The sequence below is a fragment of the Gopherus flavomarginatus genome, chromosome 3 (genome assembly GCF_025201925.1).
Source record: "Gopherus flavomarginatus isolate rGopFla2 chromosome 3, rGopFla2.mat.asm, whole genome shotgun sequence".
NCBI lineage: Eukaryota > Metazoa > Chordata > Testudines > Testudinidae > Gopherus > Gopherus flavomarginatus.
Genome location: NC_066619.1, coordinates 175,967,787 through 175,983,089, shown reverse-complemented (window position 1 = coordinate 175,983,089; position 15,303 = coordinate 175,967,787). Strand labels below are relative to the sequence as shown.

General features: G+C 42.3%; 1 protein-coding gene across 4 annotated transcripts in view; it reads left to right on the top strand.

Moving 5' to 3' along the window:
- Positions 1-15,303, top strand: part of BANK1 (B cell scaffold protein with ankyrin repeats 1) — a 293,349-nt gene that overhangs the window by 86,029 nt on the left and 192,017 nt on the right. For all 4 annotated transcript variants that reach the window (XM_050944423.1, XM_050944421.1, XM_050944422.1 and 1 more), the window contains one exon: positions 1,974-2,116. In XM_050944423.1, coding sequence (XP_050800380.1) covers positions 1,974-2,116 — 143 coding nt within the window. The remainder of the gene's footprint in view (positions 1-1,973; positions 2,117-15,303) is intronic.

Below are 15,303 nucleotides of genomic sequence, written 5' to 3'. Positions count from 1 at the left end.
ACCATGGTAATACCACATCATTTAAGAGGAAAACACTTAAGCTACAGTTTTCAAACTTGATCGCCTGAAGTTAGGCCCTAAAATCCAATTTTGACATCTTTGTTTTGTCGATGAAAGCTGACTTTTGTCACCAAAACTGTGTAGTGTAGACACGGCCTAAGTAAGTGGCTTAATTTTTCGGGGATGCTAAGTACTAGCAAATCCCATTGTTTCCTCTTAGGCATGTGTGATCTGTGGGTGACAGAAGTGAACATCAGTTTCTCTTTACTCCCATGGGAGCAGCAGCTTTTTCTTGTATTAGTGTTCTCAGATCATCTCCTGTGGGAGACTGCATCTCTCTTTGCAGGGAAGAAGTTGATCACAGTCACTGACCTCATTCCTCTTCCCTTAAAGGAGCCACCACTGGCTCCCTCTCACTGGGGATTATAGGTGGCTTCGATAGTAATAGTTGTACTTAACAATTCTATGGTGCATTCAAAGGACTATATGGACACTAATTGATCCTTATGATGCCATTGTGAGGTTAGATGAGTAGTGTTATCCCCAGGTTGCAGATGGGGAACTGAGGCAAGGAAGTTGTGATTTGACCAGGAGAACATGGCAAGTCAGCGACAGATGGGATTAGAACAAGAGCTCCTGGGGTCCACCTCTCTATTAAGTCAATTTAAGTATGGCGGCACTCAAAGCTGAGGTTGCAAGTTGCCTGATTTTCCATATGCTTGATAGTTATTCATTACCAGGATGGCTCAGTGGGGAGGTAGGTGGTGATTTGAAATGGCTTAGCTTGGCCAGAGGAAGATCTTGGTGATGAGGCATCTTTTAGAGAAGGCAAACTGAAATTCCCATTGACTCTATTGGGGGGACTTCTCCAGGCATATCTTCTGGCGACATTATTGGGCCAGGGCAGATAGCCATAAGGGGTATAGATTAGTAAATACAAAATACAAAGCATAACTAATAAGTTCAGTTCCTTTTTGTCCCAAACCAAGGTTAGTTTTTTGTTCCATTGGAGCGTTTAAATAAAAAGTGTTTGGCATTCCAACAGAAGCCCTGGTTTCCCCCCATCATTGTTAAATTTAGCTTCTTTATTATTTGTCCCATTTCCACCATTTCCCCCCCCCCAGTAAAAACCTAGAATAACTAAAGTACAGGAATGCCCATTTGGACCAAGGATCCAGCTGATTTCATTTTAACAAAGGAAAGTAAAATTAGTTTGTGCTTGTTATCATTTCAGTGAATTGAGATACCGATTTCTATTAATCTTAGTTTCATTGACTCTCTATTTCTTCTCTGTCTTCAAGTTTGTCCATTTTTAATTCTTTTGTGAAGAGAGCTAGAATTTTAGTTCTGCCACTGGTAGGTACAGCAGGATTCATGGCACAATGAATACTAATGAATTATAAAACATATTCATAAAGAAGGCTCATGCTGTATACATGGAGCAAGTTGTTCTAAAGTAACAGAGTATACAAATACCTCCTTCCTCAGCTTTCAGTAGATAAACAACTGGAATGGAAGTAATTAAACTGTAATTTCTACAAAACTCAATTCTGAGAGACTTGTCTGCAATTAAGAAAAATGTTTCAAAAGATCAATAGTAAATCTGTAACTTGTAATAAATGACTGAACCTTTACTTAATCTGTAGGCAGAAGGCAGCTGATTATAGAGCATCAATCCATCAAAGGGAAGGTTGAAATGTGAAGCATTCTGTTTTCATCTAGCTTCTAATTTGAAACAATACATAGCTATATTTTATAAGAATTTACAGATGTATTTTTGTTGCATTTTTGTTTTAAACTGAAAGACTTGGTTTAAAAATTATTGCATTGAAACATCTGTGAAATGAAAATCTTATTTGTTACTTTCTATGTGGTTTTTGTGATATTTCTCTGTTCTTTTACTTACTCCCTGAGATCTCCAGTCTGGCATTATAAAATGGTTTCAGCTGCCGTTTTTGTTTGTGTTTTATAAGATTTTCCTGCTGGCCCTGTAAATGTAAATGTCTACTGTGGGGGAGTCATTAAGGCTGTGACACAGATTGAATACTACACAGCAGTAGAGGAGATTGAACGCATATTTAAAAAAGTGGCTGATCCAATAGCTTTTGCTTGTCAGGTAAGTTAACATCTCCGTTAAGTTAATAAAAATGCATAAAAGTGCCAGTATAAGATAAGGGAACATATACTGTGCTATAAAGGCTATTTTGATAGAATAATAATGAGCTATGGATCAACAAGAGTGGAAAGAAGCCAGTCTTTGAGATGTCTAGTTGTAAACAAATCAGACAAGTAAAAACAGATTATCTCCATTGAGCTATTATTAGTTGTGTTGTTATTTGTTATTATTTACACAATGACATAAATTTGAATGATTCTCTGCAGTCATAGACTAATGTCCCTGCCTCATAGATGAAAATAATAATAATTTCTATCAATCGCAAAAAAGAAACTGCTGAGTCTATTCTGAAACCAAGATAAAATGTCCTTAAATCACACAAGTGTTTGGGGGTTGAGGAGGGAGAGATTTGGATCACAGTATATCCATTCAGCAGTAAATCCCTTTTTTTGGGTTGGTACTGAAAACTGAAAGCATTCTATGTATGGAAAACATTAGCTTAGTATGCATATATAGACTCTACACAGCTATTCAGTTATAACTCATGAGGTATGCTGGTTGCCATGCAGATATTTGCATGTGTTTTAGAAGAATTCAGGCTTTGAAGCTGGACTTCATACTCAGCACTGCAGACTGCAGTATAACGCCTCTGCAGCACCAAGTATGCTTTACCAGCAACATGTAAAAAATAGCAGGAAGAGAAGCAGTCTTTAGAATGGACAGACTATCACTTGTCCAAGGATTGGTAGTTTGAGCATATCTGATGACAAAGAAAGAACAACAACAAAAAAGTCTTTGTGTAACATAGGCAAGTCTCATTTTCCTGTGACAAATATACCTTATCTACCACCTAAGGCATTACACTCATAACAAAAGGATTAATAAAAATGATATATTTCATTATTAGTATTCTGTTTAAACACAGTGGTAGATTCCTTCCAAATACAATTCACTTTTGTTCCTGGAAAATAAAATAAAATAAAATAAAGTGTAGCTTATCCTGCCAGTGCAACTCCTGAAGTCTTTACAATATCTGATCATTCTTAAATCTCTAGATTAAAGGCCATCTAAAATGACCTTGATCTGGATTTAACAAAATTTTCTGTTGAAAGGTTATGGTGTGAGACTGAATTTAAAAAAAAAAATAGTGAGCTAGCAATACTATGTCTTAAATGTCTATAGGTTATTAGATTCTTTTGTTCATTAGGGTGGCCCCTCATCTCAACAATGTGACTAAAATTCAGTAAGTAGGACATATACAATTTTAAATAATATTCAAGTACAAATTGCAGAATTTTTCCATGCAGAACAGTATGTGCACTAGGAAATATAGTACTAGTGTTTTGAATGCCAGGCATATTTTAATGATCTCCTAACCTTTACTCACCTGAATAATAAATGGGGGTATAAATTTGGAGCTACTGTAGGTCTGGCTATTTAGTTTTATTTGCTCTGGGTTAGTATAGGAAACATAAGTCACTGCCAAGAGACTTTCTCATTATCAATTAAACGGCCCTATCCACACAGCATGATGGCTGTTCTGTGGGAAAGAATGGTAATGGGAAATCCATTTTGTGTTGTTATTTTTAATGATGAACACCAACCCATGGAGCAGCGTAACTGCACTAGCTAAGCTATTTCCCTCAATTTTCAAACTCCTTAAACCTCTTATTTTAGCAGCAGAGCAACAGCCTTGTTATGCTTAAGGTTGAGATGAGCTTTCTGTTTAAAGCTTGACTCTTGAGTTTTGATATGCCTAATGGGAGCGTGGGTTCTGTTAGCGGTCCAAATTTGAGGACATTTGAACAAGGGATTCCTGAGATAAAGCTCCTGGAAAATAAAAACAGCTTTTCTTAAAGTTCAAAGATTCTGACAACCTTTTGAGCTCACACATAAAGGCCAATCTCGGGCTCAGACAATTAGACTAGGATCTCAAATGCTCAAGGTTATCCCAACCGAGTGCATGGCACCAACCAACCCTTTGTGGAAAATCAGATGAAACCATTATTTGAAAAAGATGTTGCTTCTGCAGTTAGGCTTTCTGAAAGCCACGTGTGCTTATTTTCACTCCTAATAGAGTTCACTGACCATATGCAAACAGAGGTGTTAACAGGATTGTTAGCCAATAAAGTTTCATGCCAGTTGGTTAGCTCAAGGGGAAAAGTAGTGGTTCTTTGAATCTGGCCCACCACCTAAAGTCAGTCTGAGCCCTACCTGGGGCAGAAATCTGGAATAGAGAGGGAGGCTTATTACTAAAATCTGTTTGTCAGGATTTTTTAAAAAATGATTATTATTTTTTAAAGTGAATGCTCGCTGGCAGGGAAGAGGTTTTTGAAGGGGTGGAAGACTGGGGGGAAATAGGATGAGAGGAGTTTGGGGCTGCAGCAAGGGGAGGAAGATAAATGGGGATGGGAGGTAGTGGAGGTGAGAGGGTTTGGGGGACTTAGGTGATGGAGAGGGACTCTGGGAAAGAGATAGATGGGAGTGGCAGGTAAGGAGAGAAGCCTGGGAGCACCCATCAGCCCCATATTTTCCCTTTCTCTATATGGCAGGATCAGGGCTAGCTCCAAGTTTTTTGCTGCCCGAAGCAAAAACAAATTCCCATGTCCACCCCTTCCCCAAATCCCTGGCCCTGCCTCCTCCCCCAGGCGTGCCGCATTTCCTGGGAGAAGTGGAGTGGCAGCTCGCTCGGGGGAGGAGGCAGGGGTGAGCTGCAGGGGGAACAGTTCCTGTGCCCTCCCCAGGGTTACTTCCTGCAACCCTCCCCACGCCCACCCCCCGCCGCAGCTCATCTCCACTCTGCCTGCTCAGCTGAGCGTGCTGCTGCTGCTCCGCTTCTCCCCCCACCCTCCCGGCTTGCCACAAAACAGTAGAATCACAAGCTGGTGGGGTGGGAGTGGAGAAGCGGAGCGGCGGCGCGCTCGGGGGAGCAGGCGGCAGTGGAGTGGTGGTTATGTCCTGCGGCGGGTTACTTCCTGTGGCCCTCCCCATGCCCCCCACCACTGCAGCTCACCTCCGCTCAGGGCCGGCTCCCAGCTTTTTGTGCCCGAAGCAAAAAAAAAGAAAAAAAGGAGCTGGAATGACATCCCTTGGAAAGTGATGTCCCAAGCACATGCTTGGAGCGCTGGTGCCTAAAGCTGGCCCTGGGCAGGATCTGGGGATCTGAGCCTCCTTCTCTGCCCTCCCACCCCCCATGTGGACTTGTAGTCCCGTCCCCCTGTTGGTGTCTGAGACATAGTCCCTGCCCAATGTGTGTGACAGGATGTGAGGGACCCCGCCCTTCTGTGGAGGAAGCTTAGAACAGATATGCTTGCAGCATGCACCAAGAACAAGTGACTGATATTGGAATAAGGTCTGCTTGACACACATCAGAAATTCTCCTCCTGCCCTGGGGAGAGGGGAAGGGAACACCCACTGATATGAATAGATCAGTTCACACATTTCAGGGCTATTGTTTTAGGCTGTCAAGTATCAGAGGGGTAGCCGTGTTAGTCTGGATCTTAAAAGCAGCAAAGAATCCTGTGGCACCTTGTAGACGAACAGACGTTTTGGAGCATGAGCTTTTGTGGGTGAATACCGACTTCATCGGATGCATGTAGTGGAAATTTTCAGGGGCAGGTATATATATGCAAGCAAGAAGCAAGCTAGAGATAACGAGGTTAGTTCAATCAGGGAGGATGAGGCCCTATTCTAGCAGCTGAGATGTGAAAACCAAGGGAGGATAAACTGGTTTTGTTGTTGGCAAGCCATTCACAGTCTTTGTTTAATCCTGAGCTGATAGTGTCAAATTTGCAGATGAACTGAAGCTCAGCAGTTTCTCTTTGAAGTCTGCCAACAACAAAACCTGCCCCTGAAAATTTCCACTACATGCATCCGACGAAGTGGGTATTCACCCACGAAAGCTCATGCTCCAAAACATCTGTTAGTCTATAAGGTGCCACAGGATTCTTTGCTGTTTTAGGCTGATTTAATCATCCACATTGAGTAGCCTTTCATCTGAGAACATCGCATTGAGATGAATGGGCTACTGCACACCTCTTAGAGCATGCAACTTTTAAGAAATCTGGGTAGAAATCTGAGAATGAACTCTAAGCATTTGAGGAAAATCTGCCTTTGACAAGGTTTTTTTTAGTTAACCCCTCCCGCTTCCCCCAAAAGAAACCATCATCTGAGTACAACAGAATATTCAGAAGGTGCTGAAACTATTTTTGAAAAGAAAATAAATTACACGTGAATTCTCATTGGAGGGGAGGAATGAAAAGGAGTTTGCATCTGCAGTGAGGAATGGGTGTATATGAGGCCCTAAATGGAAATCAGTATTAGAGGAGAGAAGAGGGGTTGGGAGGCTCAGGTGAGGGGGAGGAGAATATGAGGGGTAGCAGAGGAAGTTGAGGGGTTATGACTGGTGGGAAGACTACTGCCAGTTCAGAATTCTCCCCTCTGCAGGGGTCTGAGCCCCTCTCCTTGCCTATTATATGTTCTGAGATGTGGGGGATACAGCTTCTCTTGGGGTGTCTAAGCCCCTCCATGTGAGCTGTGATCTGGAGTAGGGGGACTGAAATTTAAGTATCTGAAATCCAGAAAATGAATAGGTAAGATACACATCACCCCACTGGGAATTGGTCCTGAGATCTGGCCAGTGTGTGAGGGAGGGGTAGACCGGATGGACCTGGGGCATGGCTGGGGAAGCAAGCTGAAGCAGTGACAGGATTCCCACCTAAGGATGGGTAGCAGGAGTGAGGAGCCCAGCCCCGTGTGCATCTCAGATCATGTAACCAAGGTAGCCTGTAGCTTTGAAGTAAATTGCTACCTGTGATGTGTACACACAGTAGGGTTGCCAGCTGTTCTGGATTGGTGGGAGTCTACCAGAATTGGCATTGATCTCCCAATGAGTACTGTATGCAATCTGAGAGATTTTAATAGGCTGCTAAAAGTTGGTCGGTGGCACAGCAGGGCTAAGGCAGGGTCTCTGACTGCCCTGGCTCTGCACGGCTCCTGGAAGTGGCTGGCATGTCTGGTTCCTAGGCATAGGGTGAGCCAGGGGGTCTCCATGCACTGCCCCCACCCCGAGCGCTGTCTCTGCAGCTCTCATTGGCCAGGAACTATGGCTAGTGGGAACTGCGGGCGTGGTGCCTGCAGGCATAGGCAGTGCACAGAGCCCCCTGTCCCTTCCACCTAGGAGCCGGACATGCCAGCCGCTCCTGGGAGCCGCATGGAGCATGGGCAAGCGGGGAGCCTGCCTTAGTTCCGCTGCACCACTGACAGGGAGCCACCTGATGTAAGCGCCGCCCAGTCAGAGCCTGCACCCTGAACCCCTCCCGCTCCCCAACCCCTTACGCCAGCCCTGAGCCCCTTCCTGTACCCAAACTCCCTCCCAGAGCCCAGAGCCCCTCCCGCACTCCGAACTCCTCGGCCCCAGCCTTGAATCCCCTCCTTCACCTTAAATCCCTCATCCCTGGTCCCAGCCCAGAGCCTGCACCCCCAGCCAGAGCTCTCACTCTCCCCATATCCCAACCCTCTGCCCCAGCCCAGTGAAAGTGAGCGAGGGTGGGGAAGAATGAACGACGGAGGGAGGGGGATGGAGTGAATGGGAATGGGGCCTCGGAGAAGGGGTGGGGCAGGGGCAAGGTTGTTTGGTTTTGTGTAATTAGAAAGTTGGCAAACCTAACACACAGCCGCATAGGGAGGAGACAGCAAGAAGCAACTTTTTTACATGTTAATGATTTCTGCAGTGACAACTAATGACTCAGTGGGATGGGAAGGGGAGAGGGAACTGGAAATGTTGGCAGGGGAGCTACATGTTGCAGGAAGTGGTGTGACAGAGGATGGAGAAGAAAGACACACCAGGATTCTCTCACACCCTTAAAGTTATTGTAACAACCATGTGATAAAATTGACAAGGTTTTGAGACATAGACCAGAGATTTCTCTTACTGGTTCTCTTAGCAACTGCACATTGTAAGCATTTCAAAACCTGACCATTATTCCCATTTCACTCTAACAAAATGTCCATGAGGGGGCAGGAGCACTGAGAAATCCCATAGCAACCAGGTGGCCTAATGGAAAGACTACTGGTCTGAAACTATTTGTAGTTCTGCCACAGGCCTATTGGGTGACTTTGGGCAAGTTATATCACCTTTCTGTGCCTCAGTTTCCCATCTGTAAAATGGGGATAATGTATAATGCTGAAAAGCACTATATAAGACTAGTTTTTTTTTAATTATCTAGCCACAGTATCATATGAACTGTAAACCTAGATGAGAATTACGGCTGCTTAAATGACCGCTACCTCCTGTCAACAAACATTTCTCTTTCTATTTAAAAAACACCTAGGAAATTGAATGGCAAAATCTTTAACACAGAGTTAAAGTTGCTGAGTGATAGCTCATGCCCTTCCAGAATGTTGACTTAACAAAACTGAAACTTCTGAAAACCAGGAAAAATTGAGTAAAGATAAATGTCCATCCAACCTTAGCCCTCTTTGTGCCATGCCCCACAATGCCCATAACACTTTGCCTTTTCACTGTGATGGACAGGCACTGTTTGCACTTGCCATGTATTCAAACACTGAGCCCATCCCCCTAACAGAATCCTACACTTGTAAAATTCAGCAAAAACTTCATACAGTACCCTTCTGCAACCCATTCACACTTACACACAGGATGCCACCTAAACCCATGCTTTACCCTCCCCATCATTAAAATTCACAGATTGCTTTCATATTTCACCTCACCACTGATAGTACCAATGGCAAGAAGACCCCATTCCCTGCTGCTGCTGATACAGTCCAAACAATTCTATATTGAAATGATGAAGACTGGAACCTCAAGGTACATATGCATCTCTTTCCTTTGATAACACACGTGGGTGTACTCAGAGGCAGATCTCATATCACAATCACAGCTCTTCCAAGCTGTTCAAACTTATTCCTCCATCAATTCAATACAGTTAAACTAACCCAATGAATGCTGCTGGAATGTGTTCAGATAATTTCCAGTGGCTATTACCAGCTCTAGGGGGACAGTTATGGTTGCATGGGTGTTTACCATAACTCTGTATTTCCTGGTTTTCAGAAGTTTGAGTTTTGCTGAACTTGACATTCTGGAAGGGCACAAACTGTTATTAGGTGCCCTTAGCTCTCTGCTAACAAAGTATAGCAGCAGGATACATTGTAAAGGCTCAGTTAATGGAACGTCATCTAAATGAGCCTTAAAAAGAGATTCACATAAGGAAAACCAAAACACAATTTAGGAAGATCATTAGAATTCCCATCAAGTAGAAGGAATAGCAGTAACTTCTATTTAACCAGTATAATTAAAACCTTTGAGACTAGCATTTTATCTACAAAGGTATCCTGGGGCAACAGCAGTTTATGTAGAGTAACAATCTGACACAACATAAAACAAAATTAAAGTCAAATGCAAAAGCTTACAGCAATTATTGATCAAAGAAACAGCATTCTGTGATTTTAAAGAAAAGTTCAAGTTTCTTGCAATCTGAGATGCTTATTAAAATCTCTTAATGAATGCAAATTAGTCCAATAAGACATACCAAGAATGCCATGTGTGATGGGGCAAGGCCAGATGGCTTCAATAAAGTAGTGAGGAACATGTTTGGATAATATACTTTTAAGAGATTGTATCCTCTGTTGTTGATCTTTCAAATTATTTGTACATGGTGTGCATTAATGTCCACTAAAAAAAATAGGGTTAGAGTGCTCAGTTCATTATTTTTTTATTTTTGTTTTTATTTTTTTTTACTGTTGGCCAGTTCAGGACGTAGTCGCCAGAGATGACAGGTTTTAGTAATACTGTACCTCTAAACCCAATTGATTCCCTTCTTTAGACTGGGATCAACAGCCAAAAATTAGATTACAAATTAGGTATGATCAAAAAAATTTTAACAAAACATTTTAAATCTTAAAATGATCATTTTTAAAAATAAAATGTTTTGTGCAAAAATGTGCCTTTTTCCATTTGTTTCTGAAATTTTTATTAAAACATCAAAATGTTTGCCACAGAGGTTGTGGAAAATCATGGATTCTGTGACTTTCCGTGACCTCCATGACTTCTGCAGGGGCCAGCTGGCTCGGGGCCAGCTGCTTAGGTGCCCCCAGGGACAGCCTCACCAGCTGTTACCTGGTGGCCCTGGGCAGCTGGCTCTGGGGACCACCTGAGCAGTGTCCAGTGTGGCTGGCCCTGAAGACTGGCTGAGCAGCGGTCCCCAGGTGGCTGGTGCAGCCGCTGCTGCCAGCCCCCTGTGGTGGTCCCCAGGCTGTCTGAGCAGTGGCTTCCGCAACAAGCCCTCAGCAGCTGTGCCTGGGTGGCCAATGCAGCCGCTTCCCCTGGCAGCAGCTCCTGGTAGCTGGTGCCATGGCTGGTCCATACCCACCCCACCCCCGGAACATCAGCCCCACTGAGGCATGCCTCTCTCCCAGCTTTCCTACCAGCAGTGGCCCCTCCAGGTTCCCCCTCAGCAGCGACCCCCGTAAGGTTTAGTCAAAGGTATTTATAGTATAAGTCATGGACAGGTCACAGGCCCTGAATTTTTGTTTATTGCCCGTGAGCTGTCCTTTTTACTGGAGTGCTGAAAGGACTTGGTATCGAGATATATGGGAGGTGGGGACTGCTAATGGTTTAATTATAAAAGTGGGAACAACAAATGTGTATAAAACTACATCTAAAAAGCTCTTCTAGGAACATATCTTGTTATACTGACTCCTTATGTAGAGACATGATCATATGGCTGTTATGCTTCATCATTAGAGTTTTGTTCCTATTTCATTATATACTTTTCTTTAATTTATGATTTCAACATTGTGTTATACAGCTTATTGATTTTTCCTATGAGATTTTCTACTAATACAAATATTGATCTACTTATTTAGATATTTTATTTTCAGAATAAAGATGGAAACCAGTTGCAGGTGCTTAATATTAAAACTGTAATGCTCCTGTTAATTAGAGTGACTCTGAATATCTAGAGAGGTTTAGGGAATCTTCATATCAAACTCTTTTTGAATAATTTTTGAGACATTTGATATATCAAAAGATGTTTTTATCATACACATTAAATATGATTCCAGTTACAGTATATAAAGTTTAGGGGGAGGGAAGAAGAGAATTAAATCCAGCCTTCTCTATAAAAAGTTATATGAAATAAATACCACATATATGCTGTTGTCTATATGATGAATCGCAGAGTCTCACATGCAGTCTGCCTATGAATCCATTTCCTTTGGGACTAATTTTATTATTTGGCCTATATAAACAACTTCAACAGCTACCATTTAAAAATGTTTCCTTCTCTTCCTCCAAATGTAGAATCTCTGCTCTAAATTATGATAGCCCAGAATGAACAATGGGTAAAATTTTCACAAGTGCATAAGTGATTTAGGAACCTTAATTCTATTTTCAAAAGTGACTCAGTCACTGAAGAGCCTAAGTCTTATTAAAAGTCAATGATACATATCAGTGGGTAGCCATGTTAGTCTGTATCCACAAAAGCAACAAGGAGTCTGGTGGCACCTTAAAGACTAACAGATTTATTTGGGCATAAGCTTTTGTGGGTAAAAAATCTCACTTCTTCAGATGCATGGAGTGAAAGTTACAGATGCAGGCATTATATCATGACACATGAAGAGACGGGAATACCTCACAAGTGGAGAACCAGTGTTGACAGGGCCAATTAGATCAGGGTGGATGTAGTCCACTACCAATAATAGATGAGGAGGTGTCAATTCCAGGAGAGGCAAAGCTGCTTTTGTAATGAGCCAGCCACTCCCAGTCCCTATTCAAGCCCAAATTAATGGTGTTAAATTTGCAAATGAATTTTAGTTCTGTTGTTTCTCTTTGAAGTCTGTCTCTGGAGTTTTTTTGTTCAAGAATAGCTACTTTTAAATCTGTTATAGAATGTCCAGGGAGATTGAAGTGTTCACCTACTGGCTTTTGTATGTTACTATTCCTGATTTCCGATTTGTTTCCATTTATTCTTTTATGTAGAGACTATCCAGTTTGGCCAATGTACATGGCAGAGGGGCATTGGTGGAACGTGATGGCATATATCACATTAGTAGACGTGCAGGTGAATGAGCCCTTGATGGTGTGGCTGCTGTGGTTGGGTCCTCTGATGGTGTTGCTAGAGTTGATATGGGGACAGAGTAGGCAACGAGATTTGCTACAGGGATTGGCTCCTAGGTTGTTGTTTCCGTGCTGTGGTGTGTAGTTGCTGGTGAGTATTTGCTTCAGGTTGGGGGGCTGTCTGTAAGCGAGGACTGGCCTGCCTCCCAAGGTCTGTGAAAGTGAGGGATCGTTTTCCAGGATAAGTTGTAGATCGTTGATGATGCGCTGGAGAGGTTTTAGCTGGGAGCTGTATGTGATGACCAGTGGTGTTCTCTTATTTTTCTTGTTGGGCCTGTCCTGTAGTAGGTGATTTCTGGGTACTCATCTTGCTCTGTCAATGTGTTTCCTCACTTCCCCAGGTGAGTACTGTAGTTTTAAGAGTGCTTGATAAAGATCTTGTAGGTGTTTGTCTCTGTCTGAGGGATTGGAGCAAATTTGGTTGTAGTTTAGGGCTTGGCTGTAGACAATGGATTGTATGATGTATACTGGATGGAAGCTGGAGGCATGTAGTAAGTATAGAGGTCAGTAGGTTTCTGGTATAGGGTGGTGTTTGTGACCATCACTTATCTGCACTGTTGTGTTCAGGAAGTGGATCTTTTGTGTGGACTGGTCCAGGCTGAGGTTGATGGTGGGGTGGAAATTGTTAAAATCCAGGTACAAATTAAGGGTCCAAATCTATTAACACTTATTACTGAGCACAGGCTGTGATTCAGGAAAACAAGTATACATCCCTATTCCAAGAAATACTTAAGCACGTCCTTAACTTTAAGTATGTGCTTAGCTTCCATTGACTTCAATCAGACGTGAAGTACACACTTAAGTTAAATATATGCTTAAGTGCTTTCCTGAATCAGGACCATAGTGCTATGGGATTTCACATGGTATTAAGCCCTAAAAACCATATCCTGGGGCATAACTAATTGGTACACTATATATGGTAAAGGGCTCTGTGCAAAAGTGTCTGGCCAAGAGCTGCAATAAATCAAACTGGTAGCAGGGATTGGGAGTGAGGGGAGAGACTCTAAATTGCATCTTTGCCACAGAAAGGTGACCTTTACATTTGTTAGGTTGGTCAGTTTGGCTTTGGAAACATATTCTGATAGCAGTGTAGTACTACTGGCCTCATCATACTATTGAAACTAGTCCTACCTTCAGAAGTATTTACAGACCCTAAGCAGCTTAAAATAGTGGGTTTGGGCATGATGGAATGAGTTTTTAAAATATCTTTCTAAAAATAAAACAGTTATTAAATGTACAATCCTAGTAAGTTATGTAAAGGGACAAATTCTACACATAAACATGTGGGGCTCAATAGACTTCAATGAAGTGTTGCTGTCTTGCTTTATTTTTTTCCTCTCAGTTGGTTTTGCAGCACATTAATTATCTTTTCTGCTATATTTTGGTTGTGTATTCCAACTTTTGATTCAGAACTGTTAATTGATACCTTATTTTCCATGTACAGGAATGAATTTGTAATAATTCAAAGCAGTAGCTTATAAATTAAAATATATCCTTATAGTTATGTAGTTAAATTCTTTTTATCCAGTATTGTATGTGGGTTTTCCATTCTAAAACAGAAATCAGTGTCACTTTACAAGGAACACCCCTCCCCAAAATGGCGGCACTGCATGGCTGTCATGATAAAGTATGGAGATCTCTCTGGACTAAGTACAGTATTTTGTAGGATCCTTTCGGAGCTGCAAAAAGTTGGCTGCTACTTTAGTTTTGCTTCTTCTGAGGAGGATATCCGTGTGGCTGGTCTGCAGTCAGTGTTTTCAATTTTGGTTTTCATTTATTAGTTCATATTTTTATGTATAGCAGGGCATGCTCAGAAATGTTCCGTCAGTAAAAGGTCCTCAACTGCCATGAGTCTGCAGGTGTATCTGTACTACAGTCAGAGGTGTGATTGCAGAACAGGCTGGCCTAACTTGCGCTAGCTTTAATTTAGCTGGCATGCTGAAAACAGCAGTGAAGCTGTAGCAGCACAGACTTTGTTTTGGGTTGTACAAGCACCCTGGGGACTTTTGCTACATACTCACCTTGCTAGCCTGCATTGAATCCTGTACTGCTACATCTTTACTTTTAGCCATGCTAGCTAGATTAAAGCTAGTGTGGGTATGCGAGCTGGTGCTGCAGTCACACCTCCGACTGCAGGGTAGACATATCCTGATAAACTTACAAAGTGAAAGGTCAATGTGTAAATGTCGCCCTTCAAACCCTTTGTTATGTTAAACATTATATAATCTACTGTAAACCTCTTTGTTTCTAACTTTTCTCTCAAAAATCATTTTAGGATTGTAATAGTGACAAGCCGTTTTCTGGGGTTTGAGCTGATGGAGAGAACATGCAAGGAACGTTTGTGCAGCCCACTCTAGGGCTTGCCACAATTTCTCTGCAGTCAGACTACTCTCTTTGGCACCTCAAAGGTGGCAGGGAGGAAATACAGCTATGGGGACCTGCTGTTCCACCTGCTTTCCTAGCCCACAGAAGTATTAGCTGCATGATGGAGAGCAGACTGCACAGTTCTCACTATGCACCAGGCTGCCATGAGGCACAGTTGTTTTTTCAGCCCTTTTGAGTGTGGTGCAGTGATTGGGACATTAGCTTGGATCGTTGTAGCTAACATAACTTGGTTCCTGATATGATTCAGTGCAGTATGAGTGTCTTCTGTAGCTAATAAATGAGCCAGTCAAATTGTTTTGCCATAAGACCACTAATATTTTCCACACAGTTACCCCTGATCCTCAGATATGTGTAGCTGCTTTACACTGTGTCACTGGTGCAAAGTAGACCTAAAAGGTGGCACGCGAGCTGATTTTCAGTGGCACTCACACTGCCCAGGTCCCGGCCACTGGTCCGGGGGGCTCTGCATTTTAATTTAATTTTAAAAGAAGCTTCTTAAACATTTAAAAAACCTTATTTACTTTACATACAACAATAGTTTAGTTATATATTATAGACTGATAGAAAGAGACCTTCTAAAAACATTAAAATGTATTACTGGCATGCAAAACCTTAAATTAGAGTGAATAAAGGAAGACTTGACACACCACTTCTGAAAGGTTGC